The sequence below is a fragment of the Amblyraja radiata genome, chromosome 11, assembly GCF_010909765.2.
Source record: "Amblyraja radiata isolate CabotCenter1 chromosome 11, sAmbRad1.1.pri, whole genome shotgun sequence".
Classification (NCBI taxonomy): domain Eukaryota; kingdom Metazoa; phylum Chordata; class Chondrichthyes; order Rajiformes; family Rajidae; genus Amblyraja; species Amblyraja radiata.
In genome coordinates this window covers 41310384-41333938 of record NC_045966.1, presented here as the reverse complement: position 1 = coordinate 41333938, position 23555 = coordinate 41310384, and the positions used below count along the sequence as shown (strand labels likewise).

Genomic DNA, 23555 nt, shown 5'->3' with positions numbered 1-23555 from the left:
GTGCTGGAAGGAAGAATAGGCTGGGGTATACTATTTTGTGAACATTGCCTCCTTCGGGCAATTAGCTTCCATCGGTATCCTAAATGTACTACCTTTCTCTATTTGCTGGATAACGCGAAAGGCAACGTCTAAAGTCACTTTCATTGCTTCAACCATAAAGGGGTTCATTTTCCTTGGCGGAATACAATACAATACAAGAAATAAGACAACCATTGCGGAAATACATTGTGATATGGTTTAAAAATGTATAGGCAATTGGTGGACACATTACATGTTTTCCCATTATTTTTGATGCGAGGTATGACAAAATGCAAATGTTTTGGCCTTTCCTCAGTCCTATGATTCTCATCAATAATTGCATTATGCAGCAACTACCGCTCCAGCATCAATTTTATAAATATCGGCTTATAACATAGGCATAAACAAGAAGGAAATAAAAATTCGGTGGGATCATCTCCCAACGATTCATCTAATTCTGCTCATGAATGTCATGAAACTTTAACTTAAATTGTGGAGTCGTTTTAATCCAAAAATCCGATTAAAATGGCAAATTATTAACACACGAAACAAATACACGGGGAATTGGACCTGCATGAAGGAAAGTTGGTACATCCAATTTCATGGAGCTTTTTATTATAGCAGTGACCAGTTATATGTGCTCTACAACACTCACCACGTTCGGCGAACTGCTCCTTGTCTTTGTACTGTCCGTTGGCGCATATTTAGCGTACTTTTTTTCAATGGTCCCGTGCATCTGTGGACTGAATGGAGTGAAATATATATCCCGTGGTTCGGGCGCCGATCGAATTTTATAACGATAGTTTTCTGAAAGGGATCCATTTCCATGAACCTCAAGTAGACTGGGAAGGAAGTGAGAATCCGGCACGATTTGCAAGTTCACATTCGAATGCCTATATTCCACCTCTCTTCTGCAGCAACTGTCTGCTAAAGTGCAGGCATGCCCAGATGCAGAATGGCTGCCCATTGGGTAAATGACTACAACAAGGACAATTATAATCACCAAAAGAACAAACGAGGTTGCTCCTAGTGTAATTATTATATATAATGATAATTTCTGCGTGTCTTCTAATGTCGTCACGCGCTTCATTGAAGTCCAGCAAACCCTCCGTGTGTTCCTCAACTATTGTCAAAGTAAAGGTGGTGGTAGCGGAGAGAGCGGGATAACCGTTATCTTTCACCTGGATAATCAGCCTTTGTGTGGTGGCGTCGCTATCTTTAATGCGCCGAGCAGTTCTTACCTCTCCTGAGTTATATGAAACTATAAAGAGACCCGGGTCACTGGATTGCATGAGTTGATAAGACAGTTGTGCATTCTTACCGGAATCTGCGTCGGAAGCAAGGACCTTTGTTACCATATATCCCGGGTCTGCAGAACGAGGCACAGGCAGACTGCTGTTGCTTTTTATTGCATTTGCTGTTATCAAGGGTGGATTGTCGTTCTGATCCAAGACAATCACTTTCACAGCAACGTCACTGGAAAGTGGTGTTAATCCGGCATCTTGAGCCCGAACGTGGAACTGAAAACCTTTAAGTCGTTCATAATCGAAAGGAGTTTTCGAGTAGATGCTGCCATTATTTGAGTTGATAAAGAGGTAGAAAGAAACAGACACTGACTGTATCTGGTTCTCCAAAATAGAGTAAGAAAGCTGTGAATTTCGGTCGATATCACGATCCAAAGCTGTTACTGATCCAATGTAGCTGCCTGGCTCATTATTTTCTGCCACATAGGACGTGTACGAAGGCTGCGTAAAGCGCGGCGCGTTATCATTTATATCTGAGATATTTACCACAATTGTCCGGGTGGTAGATAAAGGTGGGATACCACGGTCTTTGCAAGTTACTGTAATCTTATGTTGAGGGGTGCTTTCTCGGTCGAGTGCCGCATTTGTAACTAGTCTGTATGAATTACTGAAGGAAGATTTAAGGTCAAATGGTAGGTTGTGTGAAATGGAACAGTCGATGTGTCCATTTTCATTGAAATCCCGGTCTGTCACGCCGATGAAGGCGATTAAAGTTCCCGTCGGAACATTCTCACTGATTGTACCGGAAACAGAATTTAGAGTTAAATCAGGAGCGTTGTCATTCACATCTCTGATCTCCACTCGCACGCTGCAGTGTGTGGATAGCGACTGTACACTTTTGTCCTTAGCTTCCACATGAATCTGATAAACACTGGCTTCTTCAAAATCCATTATTCCTTTTGTACGGATCTCTCCTGATTTTGGTTTAATCGTAAATATTTCAGTTATTCTTGGTTCGTTGTAACTGCTGAAAGAATAAATGATCTCGCCATTTCTACCTTCGTCTAAATCAGTCGCGTTAAGCTTAATCACTAACGAATTCAATGGCATGTTCTCGCTTAGACTAACACTATACACTGATTTCCGGAAAACCGGTGTATTATCATTCACATCCAGGATAACAATGTTTACGTGAGCAGTACCTGACCTTTCAGGAGTACCGCCGTCAAGAGCGGTCAGTAATAAATTGTACACTGGTTGTTTTTCTCGGTCGAGAATATTTTGCAACACCAGTTCGGGTAACTTCCACTTGCCAACATTCTGTACCTCTAACGTAAAATGATAATTTGGAGCGAGCTGGTAAATACGAACAGAATTATTTCTCCCGTCCAGATCGTGAGCGCCTTCTAACAGAAAACGTGCTCCTGGCATCGCGGTTTCTGAAATTTCCAAACGAATTTCACTTTTCGGAAAATTCGGAGAATTGTCGTTTATATCCAATATATCAACTTGCACACGGTACTGCTCCACAGGATTTTCAACCACCGCTTCCACGATCAATACACAGTTATCACTCTGACCACACAGCTGTTCCCTGTCGATTCTTGCACTTACAAATAAAATGCCATTCTTATTATTTACATCCAAATATTGTTTTGATGCAGCTGATATAATTCTGAATTTACGGCTTGATAGATCCTCTATGCTCAAACCCAAATCTTTGCCGACTGCTCCGACGAAGGCACCTTGTTCCAGTTCTTCTGGTATGGAGTAGCGAATCTGCCCGGAAACCAGATTCCACACACAAAGCAGAAAGATGGATGATATCACCGACTTTCCATGCACGCGGAAAATGCTCCTTTGTGCCATTATTTCTGTGGGGTAGATCACAAATACCTTAGCAATGTTTCTTCTTGAAAGCATCCCGGACCACATCCGAACCAATTCCTTCAATGTGTTGAATAAGTTGAAGTGTGATCGGTTGAAGAGATGGCCCGCTGCGCTCGTACACACGCCGCCATTATTCAGCTTCCTTTCTCGTATATTGGGGGATGGGCGGTGGATCACTAGGTGGTTTTCACCTCCTTATTGGTAGACAGCGACACAAAGAGTCTCAGCCTATAATTACACTGAGAATGTGGATAAGCTAAATTATAGTTAAAATGTTAAAATTACTATTTATTTATTTTTGCGAGATCAGCCAAATAGTTTGAAACGCAATTAACCGGAAGAATTGGAATACTGGTATTCGAACGACACCCGCATTTATCTGAGGGAGAATCTTAAGTTAAAAAAAAAACTAATTCTGCCGTGTAGATATGTGTGGGCATATGAATGAAGTTAATTGTTCATTGGAATGTAGAAGTTAAATCCTCTATGCGATTTTTTACAAGAAACATGTTGAAAATGTCGTGAAATATCCAAACAAACCAAGAAAATGTTTCCATATAATTATGGGGAAATATATAGCATTTATTAAACAACGATCACAATCGCCCACATTCATATCAACGTTGTTCTTCACATTTGATGGAGCTGAACTTATATTTTCTTTATCTTTCAGACCCATTCAATTTTAATGAATTTTTCGACGCTTTGTTTCTTATTGGGGTTGTGGAAACATGTTCATGCAGCTGGCAGTCAATGTGTAAACAAACTTTTTTGAGGTATGCAACGCATAAAATAAATAAAGGGTCATGGGTAGGTTCGCATTTATGAAAATGCTCTCCATTCTGAAAGATCATTTTTGTAAAGTTGTTATCTAATGTTTTATCCGTTGTCATTGGTAATGCAGGAGGAATTCGATAATCCAGAATCTCGCTCACTTCTATATTTTTCAACATGCCATATAATTGGGTATTTAACTGAATATAGTAAAAGTTTAACTAAAATACGAGCAAATTGTACAACTTTGAAGTAGGTTGTATTTTTGTACCTGCTGCAACTGTCCGTCAAGTAAATGTTTAATGTAATCCCACATTTTGAGTCTAAAAACAGGACGAATCAAACAGTCGTGTATTATAATTTAACGAGTTGAGAATAGTAACAGAATAATACATTTGATTGGACAGAAATCAACAAGGCACAGTTGTGATTTCTGAAAATCTCAAATAACAGGTGGAAGTATTTAACGTTTTATTTTCCGAGAATGAAATATGACATTTCAATACAACTTGAGCTCTAATTAGACATGGATGGGGTACTTCGCAATTATTTAGACAGCTAAGTAGAAAATGGCAACAATCAACAAATTGATTAAATGCACAAGTAGTAAGATGATGGCGAGGGTAGCGTCGGGTTTAAGTGAAGGATACAGGCAAGCAGGGACACTTGAATGTGTATAGCAGAACCACGACCAAGAGCCATTGGCAGAAAATAATGGCATAAGACGAAGTACTGGTGAGAAAGCAAATCTGAAATCAATATGAAAAGAATGGAAATCATTGTAAAAATCACCAGGTCATTCATTCTTTTTGAGCATTAAAACTCTCATATTTCCAGATCGATTATTTTTTCAGCGCTGAGATTTTACATCGACTTTTTATGTGAAGTTGCTCAGCTCTGAATTAAAATTGGCAGTAAAGATTTGAATCCGGAAACAGTGAATCAGTCTGAAGAAGGGTCTCGACCGGAAACGTCACCCATTCCTTCTCTCCAGATATACTGCCTCGCCTGCTGAATTACTCCAGCACTTTGTGTCTATCTGTAGGTAAAACAATAGTGCACTAATGATGGTTATGATCATCGGCCTTTCAATAATGGGAGAGATCAACATTCGTGTCGAAGCACAGACTAATGCTTTTGCCGCCCATTCAGTCTCATTGACTGTTTCATCACGTGGATACCCATCATGACTGAAAGCATCCTCCGAGGTAGCAGTAATTTGTTGAATGGGTTGAAAGGAAGAAACATTGCTGCTTCCAACATATTCCAGGTAGAACGCTGAATGTCTGTGCTTTTGAACGATTCACACGTCCAGTCTAACATTTATTTCTTCACACTCAATCAAGCAGTATAATATTCGACGAGCATCTCCAACTTTCGTGGGCATTTTACCCTTTTCATTTCTATCTTAAGTGGAATTTACACTCCTTGATATCAACGTGCCAGTGTATGCAATTGATGAAGAAAAACATATTGACAGACAATTTTCTGAGTACAGGGCTGAAGGATTGTGTTGCAGAACTAAATCTATTGAATCTAGTCGAACATGACCAGAAAATCGTATTCATTCAGAACTGAAATATTGTCGAGGTGCGTTGTATTTTAAACAATGGCGTGCTGCAATATTTTGCTCAATACCACTACAGCGGTTAGTGTTCAATCATGGTTTGCTACTTAATTCAGCACTAACTTCATAATAACATTCGCCTTATTCCAGGTATTTGTTGCTCGACATTCCCAGTTAATGCCATATGTGGTTAGACATAAAATGCTGGAGTAACTCTGCGGGACAGACAGCATTTCTGAACAGAAGCAATGGGTGACGTTTCGGGTCGAGACGCTTCTTCAGACTTCAGTCGAGCCCAAACTTGAGTCTCGACCCGAAAAGTCACCCATTCCTTCTCTCCGGAGAAGCTGCTTCGCCCGCTGAGTTACTTCAGCATTTTGCGTCTATCTTCAGTTTAAGCCAGTATCTGCAGCTCCTTCTTCCACAATGCCATGAAGTTAAGTTTAACTCTCTCCCCGTTACGCTTTCCTTTAGATTTGACGCTATTGGCTTACACTTGCGCACTGCAGGACCCTATTCACTACACAATAGAATATCTAATTTGATTAAGACTGGTCACACTCAGCGGCAATAGACTTTTTTTTTGCACAATCAAATAACAGTGGCGCTGTCTAATAGGCAACTAATAAATATTTCAGACTGCAGACGTCTAATCACCGGCCACTGACCACCTATTTAATATTATTGGCATGGTGGTTGACTATTCTCAATTAGAATAATGATGCACCTGCCACATACATTGTCGACCACATTGTTGACCCAACCTACAATATATAAATTCTAATCCTTCAGCACGATAGTCGCTACTGCCACCACTGACGACTTTTTTCAATTAATACAATATAAAGATTATTACAAAATTATAAGATACGATTTTTACTTACCTAAATTAACAGAAACTAAGTAATTACTGAAAAACACATATAAGTAATCATAAAGAACATAAACTGCCCTCGCATCACAGGTCAGCAACAACAACCAACATTAAAATAAATGCAAAACAGAGTAGTTGAATGTAAAGTTCATTTGCGCACGAGTTCAAAGATTAGATAGATAGATAGATAGATAGATAGATAGATAGATAGATAGATAGATAGATAGATAGATAGATAGATAGATAGATAGATAGATAGATAGATAGATAGATAGATAGATAGATAGATAGATAGATAGATAGATAGATAGATAGATAGATAGATGCATATGCAAATAGGATAAACTTAGTTAATATTTAATATAGATGATGTTGATGGTCTTTCATCAGAATAGTGCAGGTTTGATAGGAACGTCAATGAATGGTTATATAAACTTGTGTAACTCACTGTTCAATCTTGCGAATCATAAAATGCCTGGTCAAAATGTGATAAAGTATTCTTCAAATTACTTTAGATTTTCTTTTCCAGGTTGTAAGGGACCAACGAAACAGTGGTCAGAGTGTAGCTGATATTAAAATTAAAGTGGCAAGCAAATGGCAGCATAGCAGAATAATCTACAATATCTACAAAGCCGATTCTCAATTTAATGTGTTTCTCCTTTCAGGAGTGGATCCTACATGAAGATTGCGCTTTTGGAAGGAGTGAGTGTAAGTTGCCCTATTACCTGAAATGATCATTTGTGCCTGTTGATATTGGCATGTGTAGAATTCACGAAGCCATAAGTGACAGGAGCATAATTAGGTAATTCGGTCCATCAATTCTACTCCGCCATTCAATCATGGCTGATCTATCTCTCCTCTTTAACCCTATTCTCTTGCCTTCTCCCCATAACCTCTAACACCCGTACTGAAGACTGGAAGACGTTACATCGCCAACGATCGCAAATGAATGTGCCTTTCAAAGAGGGGTGCGTACTAAGGGAGATATATTGTGACGTAGGCAATTACCGACTGAGTAATTTCTTTGTGAGCCTGTGTAGACGTGTCTGGTTGTAACATCATGCGCAATGAGACGGAGGTAATGGAGAATAATCCCTTGACCTTAGAGAATGATGCGATAAAGAGGAGACAATGGCAAAATTATTATCAGAACAGATAAGATGGAGTAAGAGATACTTGGAACACGGAATGGTGTTCTTGTAGGAAGAAATATGGGAGGAGATATGGACAAGATCGTGTGTGCATGCATAGGACAGCAACGGACATTATGGTTCTCCACTGGAATCATTGCTGAGACCATCAGCCGGAACCAAGGTAGATTGTGCCAGAACATGGTAGCCAGCTCGACGCCCCATTTGCTATTCAAAGCGTTGATATATATGGCTGATGCGGACGGGGAGGTTGATGTCAATTCTCACGGGAACTGCTGAAGAGATGCAAGTACGTTTTGGGTAATTATGGTGATAAGGACAAATCAACGTTGATGGTGAATGACGCTTCTGATTTATAGTCCTTCGAAGCATCTTAAATCAATCATGCCAGATCAACAATGTAATAACTCCACTGGCGTGTGTTAATGCAATCCCACCATTATTCCAAAAGCATGATAATATTTAGGAAACAAATTTAATTAAAATCTAACATATCAACTTAAATTACCCATTTCTTAACGAAGAAGAAATGTGCAGAGAAATGTGAGGTGTCCCATGTTGGGAACATAGGCAAGACCTACACGGTGATGGGTAGGGCTCTGGGTAGTGTTACAATACAGGTTCATCACAACAAATTAGAACTGCCCATTTGTAGACGAGCGCTTGAATCGCGTAGGCATGGAAGAAATCGATCCAAATGTCGGAAGGTGGGATTACTACCAATGAGTGCCGATACGTCGGCCTGGTCTGAATGCACTGTTTACATACTGTACGACTCCAAGTTTTAAGTTTGTACCATCTGTCGGTTCGACTTGATATTACAGACTTCTGTTTTACGACAATCAATGACAAACAATTTCAAAAAGCATTAAAATAATGTTATCAACACGCTCCTAAGAATTGTGTAGAAATTAACTGCAGCTGCTGGTCTAAACCGAAGATAGACACAAAATACTGGAGTAACTCAGCGGGACAGGTAGCATCGCTGGAAAGAAGGAATGGGTGACGTTTCGGGTCGAGACCCTTCTTCAGACTGACTTGTCACCCAATCCTTCGCTCCAGAGATGCTGCCTGTCCCACTGAGTTACTCCAGCATTTTGTGTCACTCCTAAGAATTAATTGCAACCCCTTTCAAGGTAGTTTGCCAACTTACTTATTTATCTTATCACGTTAAGTACCTGTTGACTTTGAAAATTATCAGTTGCGATGCACTGCCGGAATTTACTTCCGGTATGTTTAAATTTTGCCTCAAGTGAACATGGAATATTGCAGAGCAAATGATAGTAGTTGCCCTCTCAAGATTCTGACAAAGTTCTATAAATTCAATGCTATCAGCGTTGACCAATAAGCTAATTGATAACATTTGTATGTTTTGCCCTCCACAGAACGCGTCCAATATGTATAACGCGTCACGCATTCCTTCTCTCCAGAGATGCTGCCTGTCCCATTAAGTTACCCCAGCGCTTTGTCATTTGGTCATTCCATTAGATAGGGCACACTGATTCTTCTCTACCTCATTGCGGATATTGGACTTTTCCTCTGGACTTGATGCTGTACAATGCTGAGAACTATATTCTATACTCTTTATCATTCTCTTCGCGTTCCCTATTGTACTTGGATTTCACTTGGATATATTTATGTATATATTATCTCCTTTGGTTGGATACAATGCAAATCCCCACTTTTCACCTCGATACTCGTGGTAATAATAAACCTTAATCTACAGAATCGAAATAATGCCGAATGCATGAGAATGGTGCGAACAGGTTCAACGTTCACTTAGTTTTCATCATCCAGTTAATTAAAGAACAACGAATTAGACAACAACGCAATGAGTAAACCCGCAAATCAGCGACTCTGACCATAGATTCGCTAAAGAAATATGAAGTGGTACAAAGAGAAGGAAAACATGCAGGAAATGGGCATCATTGCAATAGAAGTTCGGCATTTGAAATCTAAACCTGTCTTACTCTGAGATGTAGATGTAAAATCTGCGTGTTAAATTTCGTCACATGACTCACCTCATATGACCAGGTCTTCTGCGACTTTGCTTTATACTGCAACGTATATCTGCCGTCCATTCCGGTAATTCCTGATATGTGCGGGCTGAATGGTGTGAAAAACATTTCCTCTGGCTCCGGTGCTGACCGAATTTTGTAACGGTAGGATTCTGAAAGTGATCCATTGCCGCGCACCTCAAGTATACCGGGAAGGAGGTGGGAATCCCTAGCAAGTTGAAGGTTGACATTTGCATTCTGATATTCCAATTTTCTGGTGCAGCAACAGTTATCGAATGGGAAAACGCTGCAGGAAGCGGCACTGTGGCCTCTTGGGCAAGTTACGACTACAAGTGCAATGATAACCACCAGCAGAATTAAAGACGTCGCTCCCAAAGTTATTATTATGTAAATACTTAACTGTTGCGTACCTTTGAAATCCGGACGCGATTCAATAAATTCCGTCTGAGAGGTTATAGGTCCCTCAATTAATGTCAGGCTTAAAGTGGTCGTAGCTGAAAGAGCCGGGTAACCGTTGTCGTTCACTTGGATAATTAGTTTTTGTGTGGTGACGTCGCTATCTTTGAGCCGCCGAACACTCCTTACTTCTCCCGAACTATGTGAAACAATGAAAAGACCCGGAACACTGGCCTGTTTCAGATGATAGGAAAGCTGGGCATTTTTACCAGAATCTGCGTCGGAAGCAATAATTTGTGTCACCAAATATCCTGGATCTGCAGAGCGGCTCACTTGACAACTGGTATTTGCTTTTGTTCCAGGTGCTAGTATGGTAGGTGGATTGTCGTTTTGATCCAGAACAACCACCTGCACAGCCACCTCGCAGAAAAGTGATGGTAATCCGGCATCCTCAGCTCGAACCTGAAACTGAAACGTCTTAAATTGCTCGTAATCAAATGATCTTTTAGAGTAAATGCTGCCATTATTGGGGTTGATATAGACATAGGATGACACTGGCACTGACTGAACCTGGTAGTCCAAAATAGTGTAAGACAGCCGTGAATTTCGGTCAGTATCAGGATCTAAAGCTGTCACTGATCTGATGTAACTCTCCGGTGCATTGTTTTCGGTCACGTAGACCGTGTAGGAACGTTGCGTAAATTGCGGCGCATTGTCATTCACGTCGGAAACGTCGACAATAATCGTGGTGTTGGTAAATAGTGGAGGGGACCCACGGTCTTTACACGTCACAGTAATTATATATTGAAAAGCGCTTTCTCGGTCCAGTAATGCACCTGTGACAAGTCTGTAAGAATTGACAAAGGAAGATTTCAGATCAAACGGGAGGTTTGGAGAAACACGGCAATCAATGTTTCCATGTTGATTGGAATCCCGATCTGTTACACTGACAAACGCAATCAAAGTTCCAGTCGGAACATCTTCTCTGATGCTATCGGAAATGGAATTTAGTGTCATCTCTGGAGCATTGTCATTGACGTCTGTAATCTCCACCCGCACGTTACAATGCTCCGAAAGCGGCTGTGTGCCTCTATCGTTAGCCTCCACGTGAATGAGAAAAACATTTGATTTTTCAAAATCCAAAATTCCTTTTGTATGAATTTCCCCTGAGAACGGATTAATGGTAAATACTTCAGTTATTTTGGGCTCATTGTTGCTGCTAAATGAATAAACGATCTCACCATTGGTACCCTGGTCTAAATCAGTCGCGTTAAGCCTGATCACTAAATAATTAGGAGGCACATTCTCCCTCAGACTAGCACTATAAAAAGATTTCTGGAAAACAGGAGAATTATCATTTACATCTAGGATATTGATAGTTATGTGAGCGGTACCTGACCTTTCTGGAGTCCCGCCGTCAAGAGCCGTCAGTAATAAATTATACACTGATTGTTTTTCTCGGTCGAGAATGTTCTCCAGTACTAACGCAGGTAATTTCCACTTTCCTGTATTCTGTACATCTAACGTAAAATATTTGTTCGCATTGAGCTGATATGTGCGAACCGAATTATTTTTCCCGTCCAGATCATGTGCGCGCTCTAATGGAAAGCGGGTCCCGGGCATTACTGACTCTGGAATCTTCAAATCAATTTCTCTGTTCGGAAAAGTCGGAGAGTTATCATTTAAATCCAGAACCTCAACTTCCACACGGTACTGCTCCACTGGATTTTCCACCACCGCTTCCATGAGCAGTACGCAGTTATTACTCTGACCACATAGTTGTTCCCTGTCAATTCTTGCATTCACAAATAAAATTCCATTCACGCGGTTCACATCCAAATATTGTATTGACGCGACAGATATTATTCTGAATTTACGACTTGATAGCTCTTCCGTGCTCAAACCCAAATCCTTTCCGATATTCCCGACGAATGCTCCGTGTTCCAGTTCTTCGGGAATGGAGTAACGAATCTGCCCGGAAACTAGATTCCACAGACAAAGCAGAAAGATGGATGATATCCCCGACTTTATACGCACACGCAGAACGCCCATTTGTGTCATTTCTTTAGCAGGGTAATTTGGCCAAACCTTAAACAAATGTTTTTGCGGTTGATCGTATTCTGTTCAATAACCGGCGTAATCCATTCAATGTGGAAAATAACTATATAAGAGTGGTCGGCTGCAGAGAAGGTTCGCTTTGTTCCAGGCCGCCATTTTTCTGCTTCCTTTCTCAAGGATTGGGGGATGGGTGGTGGATCACAAGCTGCATTTCACCACCTTATTGGTAGACAGCGACACAAAGAGTCTCAGCCTATAACTGCACTGAGAATATTAATAACGTTGAACTCTGGTGAAAAGTAAACTTTTAACTATTTTAAGATAAAGCAGTCTAAGATTTTGAAATGAATTTCCTATAACGTACAATCAAATTGGTATTCCAACTATTACCTGAACATAAGACAGGAACATCAAAAGCTACGTTGCAACGAAACGCAGGCAAGGTTTGGAAATATTTTTGCCGATTTGATGAAATAACAAATTCAATACGCCCCCCCCCCCCCCCCCCCCCCCCCCCCCATATTTCTATGCAAAGCAAGAAGGTGTTGCATTGTAAATTCCGGACTGAAATATAACAATTACAGCACGGAAACAGGCCATCTCGGCCCTTCCATTCCGTGCCGAACACTTACTCTCACGTCCCATCTACCTGCACTCAGACCATAACCCTCCATTACTTTCCCGTCCATATACCTATCCAATTTATTTTTAAATGATAAAAACGAACCTGCCTTCAACACTTCCTCTGGAAGCTCATTCCACACAGCAACCACTCTCTGAGTAAAGCAGTTCCCCCTCATGTTGCCCCTAAACTTTTGTCCCGTAATTCGCAAACCATGTCCTCTTGTTTGAATCTTCCCTACTCTTAATGGAAAAAGATTATCCACGTCAACTGTGTCTATTTCTCTCATAATTTTAAAGACCTCTATCAAGTCCCCCCTTAAACTTCTGCGCTCCAAAGAATAAAGACCTAGTTTGTTAAATCTTTCTCTGTAACTTAGGTGCAGAAACCTAGGCAACATTCTAATAAATCTCATCTGTACTCTCTCTATATTGTTGACATCTTTCATATAATTTGGCGACCAGAATTGTATACCATATTCCAGAATTGGCCTCACCAATGCCTTGTACAATTTTAACATTACATCCCAACTTCTATACTCAATGCTCTGTCGTGTACGTCATATTTGGATTCGTCCTGCCAAGATGTAGCGCCTCACACTTATCAGCATTAATCTCCATCTGCCATCTTTCAGCCTACTCTTCCAAATGGCCAAAATCTCTCTGTAGATTTTGAAAATCTACTTCATTATCCAGAACACCACCTATCTTAGTATCATCTGCATACTTACTAATCCAATTTACCACACCATCATCCAGATCATTGATGTATATGACAAACAACAGTGGACCCAACACAGACCCCTGACGCACCCCACTAGTCACCGGCCTCCAACCTGACAAACAGTTGTCCACCATTGCTCTCTGGTATCTCCCATTCAGCCACTATTGAATCCATCTTGCTACTCCACTATTAATACCCAATAATTGAACCTTCTTAACCAACCTTCCACGTGGAACCTTGTCAAAGGCCTTATTGAAGTCCATATAGACAACATCCACCGCTTTACCCTCATTAATTTCCCTAGTAACCTCTTCAAAAAATTCAAGAAGATTAGTCAAACATGACCTTCCAGACACAAATCCATGTTGACTGTTCCTAATCAGACCCTGTTTATCCAGATGCTTATATATACTATCTCTAAGTATCCTTTCCATTAATTTGCCCAACACTGACGTCAAATTTACAAGTCTATTAATTGCTAGGTTTACTCTTAGAACCCTTTTAAAACAATGGAACAACATGCGCAGTATGCCAATCCTCTGGCACTATTCCCGTTTCTAATGACATTTGAAATATTTCTGTCATAGCCCCTGATATTTCTACACTAACTTCCCTCACTGTCCTAGGGAATACCCTGTCAGGACCTGGAGACTTATCCACTTTTATATTTTTCAAAAGTGTCAGTACTTCCTCTTCTTTGATCCCCTGTTTCCATAGCTATCTTACTTCTTTCCGTTACCTCACATAATTCAATATCCTACTCCTTGGTGAATACCGAAGATAAGACATTGTTCTATATCTCCCCAATCTCTTTTGGCTCTGCAGATAGCTGTCCACTCTGACTCTCTGATGGACCCATTTTATCCCTCGTTATCCTTCTGCTATTAATATAGCTGTAGAAACCCTTTGGATTTACTTTCACCTTACTTGCCAAAGCAACCTCATATCTTCTTTTAGCTTTTGTAATTTATTTCTTAAGATTCCTTTTATATTCTTTATACTCCTCAAGCACCTCATTTACTCCATACCGTCTATAATTATTGTAGATCTCTCTCTTTTTCTGAACCAAGTGTCCAATTTCCCTTGAAAACCATAGCTCTTTCAATTATTACTCTTTCCTTTCAACCGAACAGGGACATAAAGATTAAGTACTCTTAAAATGTCACCTTTAAATATCCTCCATTTCTCTACTACATTCTTCCCATAAAACAAAATGTCCCAATTCACTCCTTTTAAATCATTTCGCATCTCTTCAAAGTTAGCCTTTCTCCAATCAAAAATCTCAACTGTTGGTCCAGTTCTGACCTTCTCCATAATTATATTGAAACTACTGGTCTTGTGATCACTGGAGCTGAAGTGTTCCCTAACACATACATCCGTCTACTGACCTGTCTCATTTCCTAACAGGAGGTCCAGCACTGCCCCTTCTCTAGTAGGTACCTCTATGTATTGCTGCAAAAAACTATCCTGCACACATTTTACAAACTCCAAACCATCGAAACATTTAAAAACTATTGTTAAAAAGTATATTCTGATTTTTCTGAAAAATACCATTATAAAATTAGTTCTATTATCAATGTCATTAAAGCACCTCGAGCGATATAGCCATTCTATATTCTATTCAGGATGGATGTGGAGTGGAGAATTACAGGGCTAATTTTATAGGTAGACAATCAATAAACCTGAAATCAGAGCAAAGTTGTTAAATATCTAGACCAGAAGTTGCAGTCATTTTTAATGACGTCCGTTGAAATCGCAACTTTATGGTTGATGTTAGATTGAAGCTATCCTGAACTTTTCTTTCTGTTTTATTATATTGCCGAAATATAGACGGTTTGCTTCCATGGGTGTATGCAACTGCTATATTCGCTCTTCAACTGCGGTGCACACCAATGTTTCTGTTACATGGCATTCCTGAGAAAAGTAACGATTCACAATTAATCCCTCAGTTTCTAGAAAAATTGTCCGAAACAAAATCAGATTTTGCATTCGGAGTTAATTTTGTTATTTTAAAACTGTCGTCATAAATTACTATATGCCACCATTGGTAACGAAGCAGTGATTCAGCTGAACCAGTAAATCATTATCTTCCGATCCTACAATTGCAATTTAATTGAATATGGTAAAAACAATCATTTTATTTTCTAACATATGGACAGGTTATATTACATTAAAAAAATAGTTGCACAACTGTACTTGCAATAATATTTATATAGACAACAATAGAATGCACTGTTCGAGGGATGCATAATTATTGAGCCCAAACGATGAAGAAGCGTCCATTGGCTGACATAAAATTCCGAGTATGGTACTAAGGATTTCCATTCCAGAGATAGTCATGGTCCATTCAAGTTCCTCCACTATGACAATGAAGATATTCACTTGAAAATGTGGAAACTGAGCATGTATGTCAGCTTCAATCATCAGGCTTGGCCATCTTCCGTCACTTTCTGTTCCGAGTGCCTATTCTCCATCTTCAAAAATGTTGTCAGAAGCTGGTATTGGAGCACAAAGAACTCACATGTCAGGGTTTTTGGACTATGACAGCATCAGTCAGTTTCAGAGTTCGTTACATTCTTAGTCCAAACGATAAAGATGATGTTCTGAACATAGATGAACGTGACCGGCCTTGACACCCATGCTGCATTTAACCCTCGATTGTATAAAGGAAATTAATCCAAATGTTAATATTAGAAGTGTTCACTGACAGGTAAGGCCAGCATCGCTGATAATGTTTGATGTTTGATGCTTGGGAATCATCGCATTCCAGGACATTATTTCCTCCGTTTCACAGTCAAGTTAAAATCCTGTCTCATTGACAGCACTACCATTAGGGTCATGTTTTCCATTGCCTACACTTCACAATCCAACTCCACGAGGTAACCAACGATAAGGCGAGATGTTGAAGCATAAAGGCAAGCAGGCAAATGTAAGGAAGCTTGGCTGACGAGGGATATAGAGGCATTGGTTAAGAATAAAAAGGACGCATGGGACAGATATAGACAGCTGAGATCAAGTGCATCCCTGGAGGAGTTTCGGGAACTAAGAAGCAAACTAAGAAAGGAGATCAGAAGGGCAAAAAGGGGCCAAGAGATAGCTCTGGCGGGTAGCATAAAAGACAATATTAAAATATTTTATAAATACATTAAGGTGGAAAGGATAACTAGAGAGAGAGTGGGACCTCGCAGGAATAAAAGCGGTCACGTTTGTGTGGAGCCACAGGAGATGGGCAAGGTCCTCAAATAGTATTTCTCATCTGTATTTACAGAGGAGAAAAAAAATTGGGGCGGAGGAAATTGGAGCAGTCACTGGAAGTGTCTTGAGAGCAGTCAAGGTTACCGTCGAGGAAGTACTGAGGTACTGTCGTGTTTGAAGGTAGACAAATCTCCGGGACCAGATATATCCGAGGACATTGCGGGAAACTAGAGAGGAAATTGCTGGAGACCTGGTTGAAATTTATGAGTCGTCTTTAAATACAGGAGAGGTGCCAGAGGATTGGAGGGTGGCAAATGGAGTGCTTCTTTTCAAGAAGGGCTGCAGGGAAAATGCTGGGAACTATAGGGCGGGGAGATTAACATCTGTAGTTGGTAAGTTACTGGAGTATTCTGAGGGATAAGATATATAGGCATTTGGATGGGCAATGGCTAATTATGGAGAGAGAACATGGTTTTGTACATGGAAAGTCGTGCCTCACAAATCTGATTGTTTTTGTGTGAAGAGGTGAGCAAAAAGCTTGATGAAGGCAGAGCTGTAGATGTTGTGTACATGGACGTTAGTAAGGCGTTCGACAAGGTGCCGCATGGTAGGCTCCTCCGGAAGGTTAGATCTCATGGGATCCCAGGAGAGATAGCTGAATGGATAGCAAATTGGCTCCATGGAAGGAAGCAGAGGGAGATGGTGGAAGGTTGCTTCTTAGAATGGAAGCCTGTGGCTAGTGGTGTGCCACAGGGCTCGGTGCTGGGCCCGTTAATGCATGTCATCTACATTAATGATTTGTATAAGAACATACTGGGCAAGATGAACAAGTTTGCTGATGATACAAAAGTTAGTGGTTTTGCAGATGGTTGTGAACGATTGCAGCAGGATCTGGATCGAATGGCCAGGTGGGGGGAGGAATGGTTGATGGAACTTAATACAGAGAAGTGTAAGGAGTTGCATTTTGGGTCGTCGAACAAGGGCAGGACCTACACAGTAAATGGTAGTGTTGTAGAGAAGAGGGGCCTAGGGATACAAGTGCATGGTACCATGAAAGTCCAGTCGTAGGTTGATAAGGTGGTCAAAAAGGTTTTGGCACTTTGGCCCTCATCAGTCAGAGTATTGAATAAAGAAGTTGGGAGGTCATGTTGCAGTTGTATAAGACGTTGGTGAGACCGCATTTACAGGATTGTGTTCAGTTCTGGGCAGCATGTTATAGGAAAGACATTGTCAAGCTTGAAATGGTTAAGAAAAGATTTACGAGGATATTGCCAGGACTAGAGTGTGTGAGCTATAGGGAGAGGTTGAGTAGGATGGGTTTCTATTCCATGGAGTGTAGGAGGATGAGGGCAGATCTTATAGAGGTATGCAAAATCATGAGAGGAATAGATCGGGTAGATGCACAGTCTTTTACCCAGACAAGTGAAATCGAGGACCAGAGGACATAGGTTCAAGGTGAAGGAGAAAAGATCAAGTAGGAATCCGAGAGGTAACTTTTTAACACAGAGGGTGCTGGGTGTACGGGACTATCCCATCGTTTAAGAAATTAGTCTAACGGGTACATGGATAGGACAGGTTTGGAGGATTATGGATCAAGCGCAGGTAAGTGGGAAAAGGGTGGCTAGGACATTGTTGGCCGGTGTGGGCGAGTTGCGCCCAAGGGCCTGTTTCTACACTGTATTAATCGATGACTCTGTGACTAAGTTGGAAGTACATTAAGCAGCCAGTGGTGATTCAATGTATGCTGGTGAAGCCAAAGGGACGACACTGATCTGGTGTCAAAGGGCTGTCAAAACATTTCGAAATCTGTGGTAATTTGTTAAAATTTATGTCATGTTTTGTTTATTTCAGGAGTATAAAAATAAAGTGCTGCTGTAACTCAGTGGAAGGAAGCGCACATGGAGGGTCAGGGGGAATGACGTTTTAAGTCGCGAACCCTTCAGACCTCTGAAGAAGGGTCTGAACTTGAAACGTCCTGTATTCATTCCCTCAACAGATGCCTCCCACCTTCAGCACCTTGTTTTAATTTTGCTCAAGATTCCAACCGCTGCATTTTCTTGGTCTTACTATTTATTTCCGGATCATTGCAAAACTAATCAATAGACGAATTGTACGTAAACTATTACAAACTGTTTGAAGGAAAGTAACAAGGAAGATAAGGATAAAAGCACCCGCAACAATCGTTTATACAGAGGTCTGCAACACTATTCAAAAGTCCTGTGCCGAACTGAGGGGTCAGATGTGAACGACAATCGTCCCACCTTTTAGGAGCTTGTACTTCTTGAAAAAGCCAAATAAAGTACTGACTGCTTCCAATGATAGCTGAAAAATTCTAAATAGCGTGAAAAACAATGATTTTACTTCGGAGTCACGTGAGTGACTACGTGAAGAACCCCGCCACGAGGCATACGTGTCATATCGCTTCACGCTTGCGAAACGACAGGCGGGGGAAGCGTTCCCCCGCAGCGGTAAGTTTGAAACCGCGACCTGCAGGTAAGAAATTTACTTTGCGGTAGTTTTGTTCCCCGCGCTGTTTTTTCACAGGGGGGGAAGCTGGACAAAATAGTGTCCACAAGTGCTGCGAGTGAAGCTGGCTGGGGAGGACCGCGAAGTTGCGGGAGCCAGCAGCAGCTGAAGGCACAAGCCCAATAAGGGATCAGCTGTGCCGACTTTTGGTCCCGCGCCGGCCAGAACACCACGGCCGGGCGGGAGACCATTCAGAATGGGGCCGTCGACTTTTTGGACAAGTCAAAAACGGCAGGAGACGGGGTGGAACGACGTTCCCCCGTAGCGACAATTTTAACCGGACCTGCAGGTAAGAGCTGCGGTCTTTTTGTGTTTTTACCATGCTGATTACAGGTGGAGAAACCAACGGGCTGCGACAAAGCTGGTGAGCTAGATGGGATCAGCTGTGCCCGATGTCGCCTCCGCACCGGCCAGATCCACGCCACGGAAGGGCAGTACGGACAAAGCTGGTGAGGGAGGACCGCGGAGCAGCGGGCAGCCAGCAGCAGCCAGCGGCACTCGGATCACCGATAGTGGGATCAGCTGTGCCCGATGTCGCCTCCGCACCGGCCAGATCCACGCGGCTGGGCGGTAAGGCTAGACACAAAAACAAACAAGGTCGTGGACTCAGAGGAGTCCGGCTTTGAACAACCGCAGGCGGCCAGTTCCAGAGAGCGCTGGAGCCGGATGGAGCGGTGTGTTGGAGCATTTGCTCCAACGTGACAGACTCCGGGAGATGGAGTCGGGTCACTGTGGGCCCTATGATAAAGCCACAGCAGTACCTCTTGAAGGGCTGCACAGTGCTTCTCCCTCATCAGAGGGGAGCACTGCGGTTCAGTTCTGGGCTGACCTGGAAGAGGGGTCCGCAGAAGGAAAGACAAGTGTGCAAGGGGTGCAGGAACGCGAAGAACCAACAAAAAGAAGTAAACCTGCCACTGGTAACTATGGAGGTAGGTGGGTCTGGTTCCCTACAAAATACAGGGGGCATGGAGGTTGGGTGGAGATTACACTCTTTTCTGAAGGCATGGAGCATGTTAACAACCGATACTTACATCTTAAGCAGTATCCAGGGATATACATTAGAGGTTATACACAAGTACAGCCCTCCAGTTCAACATATACTGAACCGAATGTTCGTGCCTTCTGATAAAGAAAAATCAAAAGCGCAAGCTGAACTGGAGTGGCTTTACATAAAAGGTGTAATTGAGAAAATTCAACACGAGCCATTAGAATTCGTGTCCAATATATTTATCAAAAACAAAAAAGATGGTGGTTGTCGCATCATCATAGATCTGACAAAATGGATACCTTTGTTACTGCTAAACAATTAATTTCCAAAGGTTACTTCATGGTCAGCATCGATTTAAAAGATGCTTACTATTCAGTGCCTATACGAGGTGACCATAGATGTTACTTAAAATTCAACTGGAATGGACAAATTTGGCAGTATAAAGCACTGCCACATGGTTTATCATCAGCCCCAGGCTGTTCACAAAAAAATTGAAACCAGCCCTAGCGTCTCTACGGAAAAAACACATGGTTATGGCATATTTAGATGACATACTCATTGTGGGCAAAACTTTGGAATTGGCCAAACAAACTGTAACAGCCACAAAACAGTTATTTGAAAAACTGGGATTTATTATCCATCCAGTTAAATCTAAACTAACGCCTTCCACTACTATGGACTATTTGGGGTTTCACCATTGACTCAGTTCACATGTCGGTGACTCTGCCTAAGGGAAAGGCTAGAGATTTAATAGAGGCTTGCAATAACCTCATTGACATCAGCAAACCATCCATCAGATTGGTAGCAAAAGTAATTGGCAAAATGGTGGCTGCCTTTCCAGCCACACAATCTGGACCTCTACATTACCTAAACTTACAGAGAGCAAAAATACAAGCACTCTAAATTAATGCAGGTCACGTTGACAGACCTATGAAACTACCAATCAAGCTAAAATGGAACTAAAATGGTGGATAGATAACATCTGGCTTTGTTCCAATCCAATCATTGTCAGTAACCCTTCCATGGTACTACAAACTGATGCCAGTGCACTTGGGTGGGGAGCCACCAATACCATCACCAGCTGTGGAGGTAGATGGACTGCTTAGAAGGCATCATTATTACTCACACTGGGCATAAACTACCTGGAAATGTTGGGTGCATTACATGGCCTAAAGTCATATTGTACTGGGTCATATCACCAGCATGTTAGACTACAGATAGACAATACCACCGTGGTAGCATACATTAACCACATGGGTGGAAACAAATCGACATCATGTGACAATCTGGCTAATACAATTTGGCAATGGTGTATCCAGAGAGATATTTGGATATCAGCCACTTACCTACCAGAAAGACTAAATTTAGTGGCAGACACCAGGTCACGCAAATTTAATAAAAACACCGAATGGGTGTTGAATAAAAAAGTATTTGCTGATATTACAGCAAAATATGGAACACCAGATATCGATCTATTCGCATCCAGACTTAACCACCAGTTATCAAATTATGTTTCATGGGAACCAGACCCTGGGGCAGCGGCGACAGATGCATTTTCGCTGCATTGGGGGGGGGGGGGGGGGGGGGGGGGGGGGGGGGGGGGGGGATTGTTTATTTACGCATTCCCTCCTTTCTGCCTCATCAATCGGGTATTAAGGAAAATACAACAAGACTCTGCGTCTGGTATTGGTAGTACCCGATTGGCCTACTCAACCATGGTTCCCAGTGGTATTAAACATGGTATTAGAACCATGTATCACCATCCCACATAGACCAGATTTATTGCTACATCCCGTAACAAGGGATAGCCACCCATGCCATAAACATTTGAACTTATTAATTTGTAGAGTTATAAAAACACCTCTACTACAACTGGGACTGACGGACCGAACAGTGAACATGATCTAGGTGGCCTAAGGACAGCCAACCAAAAAACAGTATCTGATCTATATCAGGAAGTGGGCGATGGACTGCCATAAAAACAACATCACCTACAGAGACATGAACATCCCGTCTGTTCTGGAATATCTGGCAGGCCTCCACTATGATGAGGGGCTCAGTTACAGTGCCATCAACTGTGCCAGAAGTGCCCTATCGACTTACCTTTGGCAGGGGACAGAGCGTTACTCTGTTGGGACTCACCCACTGGTAACAAAACTTATGAGGAGAATTTTAATACTAATCCCCCAAGAACCAGGTACTCCCAAATATGGGATGTAATTATTATCCTGAAGATGCTCAGGAATTGGTCTCCAGCTCTGTCCCTACACAGACTGACATTAAAAACAGTCATGCTAATGGCATTGGTCACGGCACAAAGGGTACAGTCACTGCATAAACTAAGACTGGACAACATGACTTCCTCAACAGAAAATATTACGTTTCATATCTATGAGTTAGTAAGCAGAACAGACAGGGATCAGCAGGCCTCAATATACAATTTAGGTCATACCCAACAGATGACCGTCTGTGTATAGTAAGACATCTGTCGTTATACATGGAGAAAATGAAAATCCTAAGAGGCAATGAGAAGGCACTTTTTGGTCAGCCACTAGCAACCACACAAATGAGTGACGGTCCAGACCATCTCAAGATGGCTGAAACAGGTGCTAACACAGGCTGGGGTGGATATTAATATTTTAAATCTCATTCCACCAGGGCTGCAGCTACATCGGCAGCGATACAGTTGGATGTCCCAATGGACCAAATCCTCAAGGCAGCAGGATGGTCTGGGGGGGTAAAAAACATTCCAATTATTTTACAATCAACCAGTAATGAAACCTGGAACGTTTGCAGAAACAATTTTAAGTTCTGTAAATTAATTTAAACCCATAAAAAGGGGTTATGAATTTGTGTTAATAAATTTTATGATTTCAATGTCGAATTCATGTCCAAATTATGTTAACACAATTCCTCCTACAGTGATCAAGGCAGACGTGATGCATTGACTCATTTCCACGGCATGAAATCACAGAGCTTTAAAATCTTCACGTAGTCACTCACGTGACTCCGAAGTCAAATAGTAAGATTAAACGAGAATTTACCAGTTTGAAGTTTGATCTGTATTTTATGAGGAGTTACGATGAGGGATTACGTGCCTTCCGCTCCCACCCTTGATCATATACTTAACTGGTATCTCTTCTCTAATCTTACTATGTTTAGTCATTACAGTTATCTGTGATTTCACACCGCTGCTTTGAAGAATGTAACGCATGCGTCGTGGCGGGGTTCTTCACGTAATCCCTCATCGTAACTCCTCATAAAATACAGATCAAACTTCAAACTGGTAAATTCTCGTTTAATCTTACTATTATATTACAGATTGAAGACCTTTTATTAAAATTGCGAAACGTTAAAAAGTTAGAACAGGTTAGTATTGCAGAAAATATGAAAGATTTGAGAGTACCGTGGGCATGTTTGCAGTAGACTGCAGAGCATGAGAGAGAGAATGATGTCAATTATAGTGGTGGCGGAGTAGGGACGCTGGTGAAATTTTACGGAAGATTATTTT

The 23555-nt window shown here is 41.5% G+C and overlaps 1 protein-coding gene across 1 annotated transcript in view; it reads right to left on the bottom strand.

The window, feature by feature from the left end:
* Positions 1-23555, bottom strand: part of LOC116978401 — a 56630-nt gene that overhangs the window by 27996 nt on the left and 5079 nt on the right. Inside the window, 5 exon segments of the mRNA XM_033029521.1 lie at positions 706-1096; positions 1098-3346; positions 6378-6403; positions 7344-7468; positions 9540-12056. Coding sequence (XP_032885412.1) covers positions 706-1096; positions 1098-3346; positions 6378-6403; positions 7344-7468; positions 9540-12056 — 5308 coding nt within the window.